We start from the raw sequence: 19,317 nt of genomic DNA, 5'->3' as shown, positions 1-19,317 counted from the left end.
CGTTCAAAGTCTTATCCCTTTAGAACCCTTGGTGTATTTTGAAAATTTACTACGGGTGTATTCCATTAAATGTTAATTGGGGCTGATTTACTTTGATAATTCTTAAATTGTGCTATTCACATATATATTTAGTTTTGTAGATTTAAAAGAACATATTTGACCTGAAGTCTCATATCCAAGTCAGAAAACAAACATAAGAGTTATATTTATATATCAGATTTTTTAGCATATTATATTATTTACCTATTATTACAAAAGAATATTATTTAAAATCAGGATTTATAAATATAAAATAAAATTAAGTTTTTCATATATATAATAAATTTACAGACATAAAAGACCTTACTACTTTGTATTATACTAGCATCTATGCCAATAGTATCTAGTGGCTCAGTATTGAAATGGGCTAAAAGAATATATTAAAACCATCCTAAAACTTCATATAAAAAAAATTGCCTAAAACCAATACAGGACCTATTTGTTGTTTAACTAAAATATAGAACCCAATCGGTTCAGTAGTTATTTTGATATTTAGCGTCAGACAAAAAAACCTTACTACTTTGTATTACACATATTTGTTTATTTATAAATTGGAAAGCTGACGTCACTAGGAAAACATAAATCTTTAAAGCTGATATCCTGTTTGATTATTTCATAATCTAGAAATATAGTTTTTTCAATATTGATAGTTTAACATTTTAGTATAAAGAAAATTACAAAATTACAAAGAACAATATTTATAAAAGCGAGGCTTAACGAACATTAACAAATATAGAGCAAAACCACTTTTATTATCTAACATAATTCAAAAGGAAAAAAAACTTTCAGTATATATCTATCCCAAATTTCTTAGATACAGGATGGATGTATAAATGCCAGTGTTGGATGTATTTATGACATATAATTGAAAGAGTATGGATGTGTAAATGCCAGTGTCAGATGTATTTCTGACACTTGTATAAAAATATGGGATGTACTTTTGCCAGTGTTGGATGTATTTATGGCATGAGAATCGGTTTTACTGTCATTTTACTGTCATATAAATACATATATTGCACTGGCGAAAACCTATCCCCTGTAAATTTGCTGCATGCGTAAATGGCATTTCCTCCTACATGATGCTTGACAATATAGACATTTGTTTTAAGAATTAATTATAGATATACTTCGCTTTTATTAATGAAAAATAAGGTTCATTCAAAGATATTTTTTTATTAAAGGTTTTTCTTTTCAATTTTTTTACAACGCCCCTAAAAGCACTGGGGAAAGAGATACCTTATTCATAAATAGTTATGAACCTTCCAAGGACCTTCATGAGGAGCTTCACTGTAATGGAGACTTTTATCAGTCCAGTACTTAGCTAGTTCCTTTGGTACAAACATACATACACAAACACACTTAGAAACACAGACAGATATCCTTTTACTTTTGTATATGAGATTCAAATTTCAGGTCGGCAGTACGTAGTGACTACTTGACTGGTGATGAGAAGATTGCCCCAGTAATTATCTTCACAATTCAGTATCCAATACAGCTAATCATTTTCATACTCTCATTCTGGGCAGATGGAAAGTAAGTTTTTATTTATTAATCATTTAAACCTGGGGAGAAATGGGTCATTGGAATGTAAATAACATTTTAAGTCCATTGTCTTTTCCCTTAAGATCCCTACATTTCAAAATTCAAACCTATCACTTCCCCGAAATCGTTAACAGTTTAATTATTGTGAGTTTGAATTTAACAAAACGTTTGATAAAAATACTTTAGCTATTAAACTAGAAAGAACATATTAGATGCATATTGTTGTGTTCTAACTTATACCATATGAAAACACTCTCTTTTTAAATGAAAAAAAAATGTTTTTATTCCCTATAGGGATCCCCAAACCCTTAAACCATTACCTAACCTAAAAGAAGCATAAGTAATATTTATTTTGGATGCGTGGTACATTAATTAATCGAGAGGTATATTAATTAATCGAGATCTTTTAAAGCAAGAAACCACATTTTTTGTTCATAATATATCATATCGTAATTTATAACCTATTGAGCTTAAAAGTGTAGAAAAGGGGTAAACAGTGAAAACATCTTAAAATTAGAATTGAAAAAACATGCCTTAAAGCTTTTTTCACCAGATCAAGGAAAACACCTCCTGGCAAAACCCTGTGCACTTATTGATTATATTGTAAAAGATTATGTTAATGTTTAGGCCCAAGTATATAGACCTGGAGGAGGATGCCGACAACTTGACACCAGAAAACTTTGCCTCCTTCCCTAGCAAGATGACTTTCTCATGGTTTGATTCCTTTGCATGGACTGGATGGAAAAGGAATTTTACAATTTATAAATTTTCTGAGTCAAAGAAACACCTCGGTTTATATTTTATTCTTATCATTAAGAGTTTTATTATCACTGCAATTCATCTATCTTAAGATCTCGTAAACGGCTAGATTTATCGTTCTTAAATTTTTAAAATATTGGTTAGAACAGGTTTTAGGCTATTTTGTGGGAAGTTCGTCATCCTTCACAATAAAATTTTCTCGCCAAGTCACCTCACTAATCAAAATTTGAAGAGAAAAAAGCGGGAGGCGGGGGAGGGGTTAATTTTTTGTGATTAATTTGAATGTGGTTGATAAAGCAATGACATATTAACGTACAAAATTTTATCTTTAAAAATTTTTTTGCTACAAAAAGTATATAATTAAAATTTATTTTGCTGTTCTACTTTTGTCTACCAATTAAAATCTAAAAAAGTTAAAATTGAAATTGAAATTTTGAGCCTGACTTAATATTTTGCATACAAGTATTATATTTAGATCTAAATACCTACATTTGATTATTTCATATTCCATCTCTCCTTCCCTTTTATTTTAGTCCTTTGATGGCCATAACAAGAGCGTAGACAAAGGTGGGGTGGGATGTTTTAAGATACCCGGGGAAATTAAGGGATAAGACAATGGACGATAAATTTATGTAAATCCCATGATGAAAAACACAATTACCCCTTGTGTATATAAAAGTTATTGCTGGAAAAGTTTGAATACTGCTAGTTTCAACAAACCATTCAAGAACGTATTAAAGTAACCAAAGTAACCCAATGAATAATAGCGCGCCTTTAAGAAACAATTTTCATTCTTTTCTACAGATTATTTTTTTGGTTAAAAAATATATTCTTCTTTTAAAACTATACTTAAAAGGAATCAACCTTTCCCATTACTTGATGAAATTGTATTATGCTAATTAAAATATGAAATAGATATTATTAGTATAAACAGGTTATTGAAGTTTATATAGCAGGACTACATATTACCATATTTTATATTCAGTCTTAATACTTTTTTCTGTAGTATAAATCCTGTGCACGCCAATGCAATAAAGCTTGCCGGGGCAGATTTAAATCAAATAACTGGCATCAACATGAAAGGATTGTTGTAGTAAATATATATTACCAAACAGAAACAAAGGAGGAAACTTGAAGTTTATATGACAACTATGAGTCCAATTCTTAAACATGTACACTGTTAACAATCAAATAAGTTTTAGATATAATAAGACCATTAGAGAAGTAAAAAAAGTAAAAATTACACAGTTCTTTCATTTTGATGCAAATTCTTTGATTTTAATGTCTTTAAAAGAAGTTATTAATGTAAGAGTTTTAAAGATTTTATAACAAAAGATTTTATTTGGAGCTAATACTACATAAATGTACTACACAGATAATCCTGCAAGCACTGAGCAGAGCGTTGTTTACTTATTCCTTCTTTAACTTTGATATGGTGGAATTATTCTTTCTTAAGTATCGAACTCTGTTGATGTGAAATTATTCTTAAGTATTGAACTCTGGTGTAAAGAAATTGTTTTATTGAACTTTGGGTGAATGGAAATATTCTTATCTAAGTATTAAAAACTAGTGTGGTGGAATTATTCTTTCTTAAGTATTGGGCTCTGGTGTGGTGGAATTATCTATATTAAGTATCGAACTTTTGTATGTTAGAATTATTCTTTTAAAGTATTGAACTCTGGTGTGGTGGAATTGCCCTGCAGATTGAAAGTTATTGCCACAACATCTTTGCAAAGTTTCCATCTCCAGAGAGTCTGACAAATATTTAGAAATGATTTTAAGGGAGTTAAATTAGAGAATTAACATGTCTTACTTAAAATCTAATTGTCCTATGGAGCACCCTATACAGTTTGACATCTAGGATTAATGCCTTAAATTTCATGGACACACCTCAATATTGCTAGTGGATTCTAAGAGCAAAGCAAAGTAATTAATTTTTTTTGTGGGTAAATATTTACTAAGAAGTTTTCTCTTGGGAGTGTGGTTTTACCCTCCCAATTACTTTTGAGAAGCTACATTGTAAAGGAGAACCATATCGGTTATTCAGTTAACAAGATCTTTCGGCAAAGACAGACAGACCTACAGGCATCCTGTTTCTTAAGAATATAGATTTGAGTGCTTTAAGATTATACCATTTCATTACAAAAATCTCTATGATAAAACTCAATTTTAAACTTAAATTTCTTACTTAAGTCATAGTCTAACTAATTGATTTCTAGATCATTGATCCCTACTAAAGCCTTCTGTACATATTAATACTATACACAATAAACTACACACAAACTACACTAAAGTTTGTGTGTGTGTGTGTGTGTGTGTGTGTGTTTTAAAGCAATTGGAAAAAGGTTTTAAGAGAAAACTTTTTTGATGCCTGCTAAATTAATATGGTATATTCATAAAAGAGTAGTTATTCACAATTATTACAAGATGAACATAAATACGTTTTTCCTTTATAAACGATAGATATAAGTGAATGTATTACAGAATAAATTAATTTCCTTATTATTCGTGTTAGTTAAAGGAAGATTGCCTGATAACATGCAAATCTAGGAACCGATTTTGTATAGCAAAAATCTTTACATATTGGTTTTTCTCGAGTTTTATTTACTAAATTTAAAGTTATTTTATCACGAAATATTATTTAACTTTTTATAATCAATATTTAAGTTGCTATTTGCTAGGTATCTGTCACCCCTACACTTGAGTATAACTTCTGACTGCTAGGTATCTGTTACCCCTACACTTGAGTATATTTTCTGACTGCTATGTATCTTTCACCCCTACACTTAAGTATATTTTCTGACAGCTAGGTATCTGTCACCCCTACATTTAAGTTTATTTTCTGACTGCTAGGTATCTGTCAACCCTATACTTGAGTATATTTTCTGACGGCAAGGTATGTGTCACCCCTACACTTGAGTATATTTCCTGACTGCTAGGTATCTGTCATCCCTACACTTGAGTATATTTTCTGATATCTAGCTATCTGTCACTACTTTACTTGAGTATATTTTCTGACTGCTAGGTATCTGTCACCCCTACACTTGATTATATTTGCTGAATGCTAGGTATCTGTCACGCCTTTCTGACTGCTGGGTATCTGTCACCCATACACTTAAGTATATTTTCTGACTGTTGGGTATCTGTCACCCTATCCTTGTGATATTGATGATATTGTGTGTTTTTGTTGCTGCTCCCTTCATTTCCGCAAAATACTTTCAAATTCTCACTGTTTTCACATAACAACATAAATGTTTTTAGTATTAACATAAAAATCTACAGGATTGATTGAAATACTCCTAATATGACGCCTTTTTACATTAATTAACTTAATTTTTGATGACTTATTGCACTTTTAACTGGAGTATAGATATTAAAGCAGCGAGAAATATTTTGTTTTGCATAGTAGGCAATTAAACTTCTGTATGATTTAAAATAAATTTTGATTATGCTGCTCTTAAAAATTAGCTTCATTGCGGTAACGCATTAAATTTTGGGCCAATTTGCTCACATTGACCTCCATCTGCATACATTTATTAGAAGGGGGGGGGGGGGGGTTGGAAAACTGGAAAAAGGGAGGATGGATAATAACTCACACAACCCCCTCCCTCCTGCTTTTAGACCAACACCTTAGGTTTACATCTTAAACGTTTTCTGTCAAACCTTCCTCCTCTTGTTGGTATCTTTTGGATAGCGGATAATTTATATAAAAATCAATTGCAACTTGACTTCTTGACCAAATTCTCTTAAAAGTTGGGTAGTGCTTACTAGCCATAAAAGAGTAATTAAATCAAAGCTTCTAGAAGATGAATACAAAGCGTCTATTTAAGCTTATTCCTGATGCTTCAGGCGTTTGATTATATATTCTTAAACACCTGAATATATTTCTAAATTAATTGCTGCGTTTTGAATTTAGTCTACCTGAAGTACCCAATCGGTCCAGTGGTAATGATAATTTTCTTATTTTATCATTTTCTAAAATCATTCCTTTAATCCAAGTTTGTATCTGCCTTGTGTTTAGATAAATAGAATCCCGCATTACACCCAAACAGTACAACCAACTATAGGCGTGCACAAAAATATTTTTACCATGTTTCCTAGATATTATAAAACTTTTTTTAAATAGCGAAGCTACTCTCTAATTTGATTTGTCTGTCTGTATGTCCGTATGTCCGATGAAAACGTGATTATCTCGGCTCCTTTATAAGATAGACGCCTGAAATTTTCAGGGATTAAACAAGTTCTCATTCTTAATATTTTCACCAAGTTCCATTAAGATATGTTTATTAATTGGGGTGCTAGATTGATTCCTAGATTTTTAATTGATTTCAAGTTTTTATTTGTCTTGTGTTTAGATAAATAGAATCCCGCATTACACCCAAACAGTACAACCAACTAAAGGCGTGCACATAAATATTTTCACCATGTTAGCTGATATCATAAACCTTTCTAAAACTCTCTTCTTAATTTTTATTGAAAATAGATGGCATTGATGCTAGTTAGTTATAGTGCTAGGCCTATGCCCTCGGAGCTACCCAAAAATAAAATTAACCTAACCTAACCTGCTCCCCTATTTTCTTAAAATAAAAGGCTGAGGGTTTCTCTGCTCTACTAGGCACTTTGAGGGAAACCACCAAAATTCTACCCACCCCATGTTACGCTCGTGTTGATACAACAAACTTTAGCACAAGATGTGACCAATTTTAGGGGTAAAACAGATATTCTAACATAAATTTTATATTTTAAAAGGACGTCCATAAGTACCTAGGTACATTTCATAGAAGGATAGGATTAGGTTTTTGAAAACCATCCATACCCTCCGTTTTACGTTAATAACAGACATGCCCTTGTAAAAAGTATCAGGAACGTATGGGAAGAAGATAATGAAGATAAAATGAGTTTATTCCCAATTATGATAAACAAAATTACATCTTCTGAAGATTATAAGATTAAAAGTTAGGAACTGCATTTTTTTACAACTCAATCGAGATTTTTTTTATAAAACTCTAAAGTTTTTAGGCTAACAAATGAATGGAATCTTTATAATTTTGAAGAACATTATAATTTATGGTACATTTAAAAATTCCCTTAAAAATACATTTTAGAATATTCAAAACATACCTAGCGAATAATGTTTTGCTTTACACTGCATGACAAGTCAAAAGAATATCAATATTTTTAGGAGAGCAGCTTTTCTAAAACTAAAATGTCCGTTCCCCACAGACTATCCGTCATTCCAATATCGATAAGAACACAGTGTACATTCAGCTTCTAATCATAAGACAAACCTCTAATGAGAAAGATTTCATATATTTTTTCTGGACTAATAATCATAAGAAAAATTGCATTTACTGAAAAAGATTTTTATTTTTACTTAATACTAGCATGTATACTTTAACACAAATATTATTTGTTCTCCATTGATCTATTCCTGTCCAAATAAAAAGATATATACACGTAGAATTATAAATTGTAAGCTTGTTGTTTCTCATGTAGAGTTCTGAAACGTGAAGACCTATGGACCCTCAGCTTAAAGAACAGGTATGATTATTTTAATTTTAAACACAGCTTTAATCACATATCTAATTAGAGTAGTTAAAGAGTAGCTTCACTAACAAAGTTATACTTAAATATAAAAAAAAGTATACTTAAATTGATTTAATTTAGAAAATTTAAAAAGTTTTAATTTGTGTATTTTAATCTTAATAATAGCATTTAAAAATACTGAGAAAAAAATATTTTTCATTTTGAGATGCAAGTACTATTTGTATCGATAAGTATTATTTAAATATCTGATTGTTTGAAGGGAAAATTTAAAAAAAATTCTGAACGGAATGATTCTTTTTTAGATTTTTTTATTAGAGTTATCTTTTTTCTAACAGGGTAAAAACATATATTTTTCTTTTTATTTATTTTTATTCCCTGTTAGAGGATTATTGTACCATCAAATAGTCAAATTATTGCAAAACCTGGTGTGTGTAAAAAAAATTTTGCATTGAAATGCAAAGATCAGTGCTTACTGGTTTTGTGGTGGGTGTGAAAACTAGTGCAATACTCTATTTTGCCATTGAGCCATAGCCACTCAAATTCTACCATATATTCTAAAGAAAAGATGAGTGAGGAATTTTTTGCACCAAATAAATGAAAACTAAGGGGGGGGGGGGGTTGCCTATAACTAAACTTTGCGTAGCTACAAAGAACTCAATATAACTTAACCTAACCTAAATACTAAAAAAACAACCGATAAACTAACCGTGCTTACTTTAAATCCTTAAAATGAAATAAAAGGATGTCTGTCTGTTTGTCTGAGTTTTTGTACCGAAGGATCTCGCTATCAACTAAACCGATCGGGTTCTCCTTAACAGGTTAGCTTGTCATAGGTTTAGGGAAGGTTTATAACTATTTTGGGGGAGGGTACCACCCTCCCCAGAGAAATCGACAAAATAATAAATGCTGCCCTACGGACAGTTTTGCAATTAGCTATAAACATATTTAACACCATCAAGCGGCGAAAAAAATACTTTTGGTATTTTAAAATAGAATGAAAAGAAACAATTTTATGTGTCCCTAGAGGCCTCTAGGGGCGTAGCCATTAGTTTATTATAAAATAAGAAGGGAAGGGCTCTGTGTTCGACTAATCACTTTAAGGGAAAGGAAACTGGCAAAATATAAAATGCAATTATTACCAACTAACTATAATGGACAGAGCACGGTAGTTAAGAACAGTGACTATTAAATAAATTTAGATGAGAGTCAAAAAAATTGGGATTTTCTCCAATTAACTTTTATCTCTTGCATTCTTTTTTAAAGACCAGATTTCATTTTTATAGCTCTTTTTGGGCTATTGTCTTTAATTTATTTGCTTGATTTGTGGATTTTTTAGTACCGAGTTGCTTTATATTTTTACTAGCGGCTTCGCCCCTAGCCTCTAGGGGCTTTGCCCCAAGAGGTGAAAAAAAATATGGCAAAAATCGTTAAGGACCATGGAGATATCTTCAAAAAAAAAAAAAAAAAAAAAAAATTGGGGGGGGATTTTTTGGTTTTTGGGGGGGTTGGTGGTGTCCCACCCCCCAAGAAAATAGCTTAAAACCACCACAGGACCAATAGGTAGATACCCTGAAGAGTAGAATCCGATCGGTTCAGTGGTTACCGAGATCTTAAGGGACAGACAGACAGACGGACAGACGGACAGACAGACATCGTTCTACTTTGTATTATAGATTGCAGATATTACCTGTGGACAAATTTGTTCTTTACTTCCAAGTTTACCTAAAGGGATTATGCAATTGACGATAGATTGATTTACATACCATAATATGATAAACAATATCACCAATATTTATACATTTTGACGCAATTAACCAATCAAGAGAATCTAACGTTTTTGGGTCATCAAAAACTTGGTTATAAAACTTTGGGTACCAGTGTAACTTACAGCACATTGTCCATTGTTGCGAAAAAAAGCCTTCCATTTAAAATTTTTGATCAATTAAAGTTTTCAATTGATGAATTATCCTTTGAAAAATCGTTTGAAAGATGATGATTTGGTCAATCTGTTCCAATTTTGCTAAGAGAAAGTAATGAAATAAAAATGTATAAAATTTTAACAAAATTTTGTACGTAAAATTCGAAAACTTGATATTTGTGTCAACCTTTAACAAATTTTACTTCTTAACTTTTTCATTATTTTACTTTTAATAATTTTTCGTTTTAGAATTTTGACACACGCGTCATTTTATATAAAAGAAAATATGAAATAAATATATTCAGGCAAAATTATGTAAAGAATTTAGTCACAAAATATGGCCAATATTATTCATGAAGGGGTTGAGGTCAGTTTTCAACTCATATTTAACCCGAGAGAGAAGTAAATACATTTTAAAAAGTCATATTTGATTTGAAGCTAAATTTAAAATTAAACAGAAATGCGTTATTATGTACTAGCGGATTCGCCCCCAGCCTCTAGTTAAGGGGAAGTCAACCCTCTTGTATAGAATTTGTTTTAAAAATGGGGATTTTTTTTTTGGGGGGGGGGTTATGGGTGTCCCACCCTTCAAGAAAATAGCCTAAAACCACCCCAGGACCAGTAGGTATTTTCCCTGAAGAGTAGAATCTAATCGGTTCAGTTGTTACCGAGATCTTAAGGGACGGACTGACAGACAGACAGGTGGACGGACAGACGGACGAACAGACGGACGGATAGACGGACGGATAGACGGACGAACATACGGACGGACAGACGGACGGACATCAAACTACTTTGTATTATAGAATATCAAGTGTAGTTTCAAAATGACTAATATTATTTTTGAAAAGGGTAGGTCATACTTAATAATTTGAAATAGAAATGCATATTTCAAAATGTCATATTTAATTTAAAGCATTATATAAATCTTTCTAGTATTATTTAAAATGTCAATTAGAAATCAATATTTCAAAATCAGAATTGGAACAAATTTTAAATATCTATGGACAGTAGATACTAATTCATAAATACATTTAGGTTTCAGTAAGTGATACATATAACGATTAAAGTGATTTTATTACATGGAAAATTAACAATAACAATTTTCATTACAACAAGGATGGCGACATCTATAGAAGCGAAGCACTGAAACGGTAGGACAAACAGACATTAAGACTTGTATAGTATCAGAACTGAATAATCAGAATATAAATGTACAATTCTAACATGCCTAAATTAACGAAAAAAGCTATCTGTCTCGGACGGACATCCGGACCGACCCTAATTATAGAAAAGCTTAAATAGTTTAAAACCTTAAAGGGCAAAAATTGCCCTTATATAACGTGTAGATATTATAAAGTGCCCTCCTTCTCCCTCTGTCTCTCTCTGTCTCTCTCTCTGTGTCTCTCTCTCTGTCTCTCTCTCTCTCTCTGTCTCTCTGTCTGTCTCTCTCTCTCTCTCTCTCTCTCTCTCTCTCTCTCTCTCTCTCTCCGTCTCTCTCTCTCTCTCTCTCTCTCTCTCTCTCTCTCCGTATCTCTCTCTCTCTCCAAAGTTAACACGCTTTACTTGATATTTTCAAAAGAGTCCCTTCTTCCATTATAAACTCAAGAATAGATATTGAAACTTTATGAAAGCCCTCACATAGTAGAAAGATATATTTATTTTTATGGGTTTGGTAGCCGTCTATTTTTATATTAAATACGGCTGGTCTCTAAATAAATATCGATTGCGCCAAATTATTAGGCAACACAGCAGCAATTGTCCAAAATTGTTTCTGCGGATTTTTTGTTGTTGATTTCCTTTCAATTAAAATGTTCGTCCAAGTATCATAGCGAATCATCCAGTTTGACAAGAATGTATGGTTCTAGGCGGTATTAGGTTAAGTAACTCCCAAAAGAAAATCCAATATTTAATTAAACGACTTTATCTAGAAGTGCTAACTTTATCGGTTAAAGCTTCAGATTGATAGAACAATTTAGCGGCTGTCAAGCTCTTCTAATATATTTAATGAAATCCGAAAATGTTTACATAACCCTAATATATAGATTTTTCCTTTTATTTCTTACATATAATAGCCTAGTTTTTTTTTATCTCTCTATTTCTTACTTAACCAAAACAAACAAATTTTAGAGTAGATAACAGCTTAAGTATGTTTTTAAAAGCGAAGCCTTTCTATAATTTGGGTCGGTCCGTCCGTACGTCCGTCCGAGATAGATAGCTTTTATTCGTTAATTTAGGCAGGTTAGAATTGTCCTATCGATTTCAAACTTTGCATGATGATTCCTGTAGTAGTTGGGTACGATTTAGAAAGCATAGCAACTCTATAATCATTACCAGAATGTCCGTACGTCCATTTTAAACATGTTGATTTTTCTACTTTTTTAACAACAAATTTTCAAGTGTTTTAATTATCCGTTTGATCTGATTTTTGGTATATTGATTCCTGGGACAACAAAGAACAATATTATAAGCGAAGCAACTCTATAATCAAGTCCAAAAATGTAAGTATGTCCATAAACATTATCCTGTTTTTAAGCAGTTTTTCAACAAATTTACCTACAATTTTGATTCGACATTTAAACATTTATGTTCCGATTTTTCAGTTCAGATACTATACAAGTCTTAATGTCCGTTTGTCCTACCGTTTCAGTGCTTCGCTTTTATGGAAGTTGTCATCATTGTTTAATTACAAATCACAAAATCTGTATTTACATGAAAAGTACACCAAAGTATGTATTTTTTATTTATTTACTTTTCCAACTATTAAAAAATTTAACATTGCATGTTTAATTCCTTAATAATAATCACATATTTTTTGGAAGAAAGGGGGGATTTATGGTTTAATAATCAATTATCATACCAAATTATGTCTAGTTAACTTGTGGATATGTAGAAATCAAAAAGTTTTTTTTTCTTAACATAAAATATTCTTCCTTGCTATTATTTCCTTCATTTTTTCTATGCCAAAATATTTGATTGACTACATGCAAAGCTAAAAGCTTCTAATTATTCATGTTTTTAGGATAAAACAAGAATATTTTGATGCATAGGGAGCAAAGAAATAATCTTAGATCCAAAAGCAGCGCAACAATAATAAGCTAACTAATTTTTATTTGACTACATGCATCGCTAGCAGTTTCAAATACTTAGTAAAAAACATTATGGAGTTGAGCAACGACAAGATAAAAGTATAAAATTAATTTTTTGTTTCAAAGTGGACTAGCTACACAGTGTGAGTTATCCAATTGTATAAAGTGCTAAAGTACTTACCCAATTGAGTTCTCATGAATGGTTTCACGCTATTTTTGTGTCCCCTCTATTCCCCCAATTCGAATTTAGATCCCTTAGATGCTAGAGGTGAAGCCACAAGTGCACAATACAATAGACTAGAGTAGACTAGCTACATAGTGATATATATATGCATGGATTTTTTGGATAATTATAGAGTAGACTAGCTACATAGTGATATATATATATGCATGGATTTCTTGGATAATTATAGAGTAGCCTAGCTACATAGTGATATATATATGCATGGATTTCTTGGATAATTATAGAGTAGACTAGCTACATAGTGATATATATATATGCATGGATTTCTTGGATAATTATAGAGTAGACTAGCTACATAGTGATATATATATGCATGGATTTCTTTGATAATTATAGAGTAGACTAGCTACATAGTGATATATATATATGCATGGATTTCTTGGATAATTATAGAGTAGCCTAGCTACATAGTGATATATATATGCATGGATTTCTTGGATAATTATAGAGTAGACTAGCTACATAGTGATATATATATATGCATGGATTTCTTGGATAAAAGTATATCATTCTGTCACAATTATGCAAATATATATCATATATATATACAGAAATACATGCAGTTTAGACAAAGCTAGCAGTTTCGCCCCTAGCATCTATTGGCTTAATCTATCCCAAACCCTATATAAAAAATAGCACAAAACCACATTGGGATATATGTAAAGCTTTACTGAAATTTTTTATTTAGTCTGTTTAGTAATTATTAAAATCTTTAGCTATAGACAAAAATCATATTACTTTATATAACAGGACTTAATAGGATAGCTAAAGATTGAGACTGACAGACAGGCAACGGTCTACTTTGTATGATCAATAGGATAATATAATAGTTTCAGAGTACTTTTAGAGTTAAGAAATATATAAATGACAAAAAGTAAGGGCTGTTCTAAAAGCTTTGATACAAAAAATAAGGGAGGGTAGTGTCTTACTTTATGCTAATACTACACCCAACTTACGACAAATCCGCCACTGTGGCATAACACATAGCGCATTTACTCATTGTCGGGAAGGTGATAGTTTCGAATCTCGGCCCGAATCCCCACGTGATAACTAAAGACGTTAAAAAATGGTTTCTACTGCTGCTATGTCAGTAACAGAAAAGTTAAAGTAACAAGAGCAACATTTAATTCACCCTTTCATTAAATAAATATTTTCTATAAACTATTTTTTTGCTAGGTTCGAACGCTCCTTTCTATGATTTACAGTTAAATTTTATCATCTGTAGATATGACGCCGTTTTTCTCAGCTTAATAACGCCTTAAGATGTTAGGTTACTTTAGAGTAGCTTCGCTACTAAAATAATTGATATTTGTTGTTTCAGTCTGTGCAGAAACCCAGGGAGGGGGGGGGGGGGCATTGAGCTCTTTATCGCACTAGTCACCGAAGTTTTATAAATGCATTTCCTTATTTGTGAGCTTAACAACTTTGGGGACTTTTATTGAATTTCGATTGGTTGGTTCATTAAGTTGAGTGTCCAAACGTTTCAACAACTAATTGCAAATTATAGAAGGGTTTATTTTGTGTGTCATCATTGAGATGTTCATAAATTTATCGGCCATTGTATCATCCCTTTAGATCCCTGGAAGAAAACTCAGATCTACCATTTATTTGTATGTGTCTTTCCAAACTAAATACATTAAAGATCAAGGAGTAGACAGTAGGAAGGAGTTTGAGATATTTAAACCTTAACGGTCGGGGAGGGGGGGGGGGGCGTTGAACGCCCACCATCCAGTTTTTTCTATCTCATTTTCTGTGTGTGAAAGATAAAGAGCCCAAACTGCGTGACTGTTTAAGTATGGGTATGACACATAACTGAGAGTTGAAATTTTTTGAATATCTCCATCCTGGCGGGCACAGGATGCCAGCAAACCTGGCAGGGTCATCTAGGTAAAGAGCAAAAATTGATGAAAATCTTTTTTTAAACATCATTGTAATTATACATTTTTTTCTTACTTTTTATGTTAAGTTTAACTATTAGAAAACAAATGAAAAATTTTTGATCTATAATACAAAGTAGAACGATGTCTGTCATTTCGTCTGTCTATCCGTCCGAAGATTAAGATCTCTTTAATTTAACCGCTGAACCGATTGGGCTGTACTCTTCAGGGAATATTCATGCATATATCAAAATAGTCAGAATTAAGGAATATTTAGGTTTAAGACAATGGACGAAAAAATGATGTCAACCACATTTCTGATAAAGAAAATCACTACTTTGTCAGTTGAAATTTTTGGTTGAAAGGTTTAAGCTCTTCAATTTTATACAACACAAATAAGATTTTATAAATTTTCTGAAGTTTTTTAAGGTAAACAAATTATAGAACGTGTTTTTATACTTTAGAGCCTGTCATGACTCCCTTTAACATCTCTTATAATACATATAGTGCCTTTTTGTAAATAAGATTAAATACATTTAGGCAAAGATCTAATAACTATTTCATGTTAAAAGTATAATATAAAGTAAAAGAATACGTGCAAAACTAAGCAAAAAACGATTGATTTATGATTATTGTACTCACATATAATATAGATATGCACCTTTTTAGGGAATACAAAGAAATTGAAACATTTCCTGTAAAAATATTTCCTATAGTGTTACACAATATCTGGGGATACAAGAAAAGGAGAATGAATCAAATATTAGTTATTTTCTTCAACAAAGATAAGTAAAGTTCCGCCTGAGGTAGATTAAAATTATGGAAGGAAAAAAAGGAAAGAATATATATTTTATTTTGAAAAGATTGAAAAATATTTAAACATTGAAAAACATAGAAAAACACAGAAAAACACAGAAAATCTAAGAAAAGCATTGAAAAGCATTGAAAAACATTAAAAAAACACATTTATAAACGTTAAAAAAACATAGAAAAAGAAGAAAAAATTGAAAAACCCTACCACTATTAACAAAAAAAAACATTGAAAATACCAAAAAATCTGTCACGTGGCTGCTAGTTTTTACCCTTTGATTTAACATTGTCAATGTTTATATGTTTATTGTTTATATTGTAGCAATATTCAGGTGTAGCTACATGGTATGTACGTGGTACCAGAGTGGGACAAGCATTGGCACAAGTGTATTGAATCTGCTAACTATATTCAGGTGTAGCTACGTAGTACCACAGTGGGACAAGTATTGGCACAAGTGTATTGAATCTGCTAACTATATTCATGTGTAGCAACGTGGTACCACAGTGGGACAAGTATTGGCACAAGTGTATTAAATCTGCTAACTATATTCAGGTGTAGCTACGTGGTACCACAGTGGGACAAGTATTGGCACAAGTGTATTAAATCTGCTAACAATATTCAGGTGTAGCTTCGTGGTACCAGAGTGGGACAAGTATTGGCACAAGTGTATTAAATCTGCTAACTATATTCAGGTGTAGCTACGTGGTACCACAGTAAGACAAGTATTGGCACAAGTGTATTGAATCTGCTGACTATATTCAGGTGTAGCTACGTGGTACCAGAGTAGGACAAGTATTGGCACAAGTGTATTGAATATGCTAACTATATTCAGGTGTAGCTACGTGGTACTAGAGTGGGACAAGTATTGGCACAAGTGTATTGATCGAATCTGCTAACTATATTCAGGTGTAGCTAGGTGGTACCAGAGTGGGACAAGTATTGGCACAAGTGTATTGAATCTGCTAACTATATTCAGGTGTAGCTACGTAGTACCACAGTGGGACAAGTATTGGCACAAGTGTATTGAATCTGCTAACTATATTCAGGTGTAGCTACGTGGTACCACAGTGGGACAAGTATTGGCACATGTGTATTGAATATGCTAACTATATTTAGGTGTAGCTACGTAGTACCAAAGTGGGACAAGTCTTGGCACAAGTGTATTGAATCTACCAACTATATTCAGGTGTAGCTACGTGGTACCACAGTGGGACAAGTATTGGCACAAGTGTATTAAATATGCTAACTATATTCAGGTGTAGCTACGTGGTACTAGAGTGGGACAAGTATTGGCACAATTGTATTGAATATGCTAACTACCAGAGTGCAGGGGCGTCCAAGATATTTATTTTTGGGGGGGTAAAAAATTTTTAGGGGGGGGTAAAATTTTTTTTACCCCCCCGCAAAATTTTTACCCGGGGGTAAAATTTGCTTGGGGGGGGTAATTACCCCCCCTGAAATCTGTTGGCAGGGGTAAATTTAGTTTACCCCCACCAAAATTTACCCCCGGGGTAAAATTTTGGGGGGGGGGTAATTTATATTTTATTAAATATATAGTATTAAAAATTATTTTTATTAGAGAATTTTATTTTGGGGGGGGTATTTACCCCCCCAAAATTGTTTTGGGGGTGGGGGTAAATACCCCCTCCTAAATGGTTGGGGGTGCCTACGGCACCCCCAGGGTAGGGGTAAATTTTGAATGGGGGGGTTAAAATGAAAAAAATTTGGGGGTGCCCCCCCCCCCCTTGGACGCCTATGCCAGAGTGGGACAAGTATTGGCACAATTGTATTGAATATGCTAACTATATTCAGGTGTAGCTACGTGGTACTAGAGTGGGACAAGTATTGGCACAATTGTATTGAATATGCTAACTATATTCAGGTGTAGCTACGTGGTACCACAGTGGGACAAGTATTGGCACAATTGTATTGTATATGCTAACTATATTCAGGTGTAGCTACTTAGTACCAGATTGGGACAAGTATTGGCACAATTGTATTAAATCTGCTAACTATATTCAGGTGTAGCTACGTGGTACCACAGTGGGACAAGTATTGGCACAAGTGTATTGAATCTGCTAACTATATTCAGGTGTAGCTACGTGGTACCACAGTGGGACAAGTATTGGCACAAGTGTATTGATCGAATCTGCTAACTATATTCAGGTGTAGCTAGGTGGTACCACAGTGGGACAAGTATTGGCACAAGTGTATTGAATCTGCTAACTATATTCAGGTGTAGCTACGTGGTACCAGAGTGGGACAAGTATTGGCACAAGTGTATTGATCGAATCTGCTAACTATATTCAGGTGTAGCTAGGTGGTACCACAGTGGGACAAGTATTGGCACAAGTGTATTGAATCTGCTAACAATATTCAGGTGTAGCTACGTGGTACCAGAGTGGGACAAGTATTGGCACAAGTGTATTGAATATGCTAACTATATTCAGGTGTAGCTAGGTGGTACCAGAGTGGGACAAGTATTGGCACAAGTGTTTTGAATCTCCTAACTATATTCAGGTGTAGCTAGGTAGTACCACAGTGGGACAAGTATTGGCACAAGTGTATTGAATATGCTAACTATATTCAGGTGTAGCTACGTGGTACCACAGTGGGACAAGTATTGGCACAAGTGTATTGAATCTGCTAACAAGGCCAAGAAAGATGTCTCAATTTTAACAGCTCTTGGTAATATACCTTTTATTTTAAATCAATAAGACATCTTTAAAAAGGAAAATTTTTTTAAAGATTTGATGTTTGATTATTTTAAAAAAGGATGAAAATCTTGAAACCTTTACATGTTATAAATCTTTTGTAACATAAATTACAGACTGGCAAAGTAAGTTGTATTCTGAATGCTCTTTGGCAATGGTCACCTTCACAATAAAAAAAGTCTAGAAAATCACATTTTTATATTTCTTTTGTAACATAAACGACTGACCGACAGACCAAATAAAGTATATGATTTTCCTCGGCAAATGGTATCTTTGTCAAAAAAAAATCAGCAGTCTAATTATAGCTCAAGAAATCACATTTCACCATTTGCAGTACGGACGGACAGACAAAGTGGATTACAAAGTAACCTATCTACTTAAAACTAAACTAAAGCTGTATATTTATCTTTTTCTAGTAAAATGTTTTGGTCTGGATTACATGTGGTCCTCAATACTCTACTTTATATACTCTCTACTTCTATTTGTCTCACCACAAGTTGTCAATCTCATAATTGGGTAAATAGTTTTTTTTATAAGAAGCGAAGCTTTTCTACAATTAGGGTAGATCCTTCAATCTGTCAGTCTGTAAGGATGTGGGGGGATATGTTATTTTAACGACTGACACTTAAGATTGACAGCTTTTTTCGGTAAAGATCCTCTTTTTCAAAGGGCACCCCCTAAATTTCAAAGATATATCTATACTTTGGACGTCTTTTATCTTGTTTGACAATCAAATTTCCTGTATTTTCATTATTGGTTGTTGACGCTATTCTTATC

At 32.5% G+C, this 19,317-nt stretch overlaps 1 protein-coding gene across 1 annotated transcript in view; it reads left to right on the top strand.

Moving 5' to 3' along the window:
• Positions 1 to 19,317, top strand: part of LOC145322617 (multidrug resistance-associated protein 1-like) — a 273,276-nt gene that overhangs the window by 230,652 nt on the left and 23,307 nt on the right. Inside the window, exons 10-14 of the mRNA XM_080164764.1 lie at positions 1,453 to 1,572; positions 2,209 to 2,328; positions 7,837 to 7,881; positions 18,417 to 18,514; positions 18,957 to 19,056. Coding sequence (XP_080020890.1) covers positions 1,453 to 1,572; positions 2,209 to 2,328; positions 7,837 to 7,881; positions 18,417 to 18,514; positions 18,957 to 19,056 — 483 coding nt within the window. The remainder of the gene's footprint in view (positions 1 to 1,452; positions 1,573 to 2,208; positions 2,329 to 7,836; positions 7,882 to 18,416; positions 18,515 to 18,956; positions 19,057 to 19,317) is intronic.

The sequence above is a fragment of the Acartia tonsa genome, chromosome 6, assembly GCF_053477335.1.
Source record: "Acartia tonsa isolate MP-2025a chromosome 6, ASM5347733v1, whole genome shotgun sequence".
Classification (NCBI taxonomy): Eukaryota; Metazoa; Arthropoda; class Copepoda; order Calanoida; family Acartiidae; genus Acartia; species Acartia tonsa.
The sequence above is the reverse complement of the archived record's forward strand: the minus strand, read 5'-3'. Positions and strand labels throughout refer to the sequence as shown.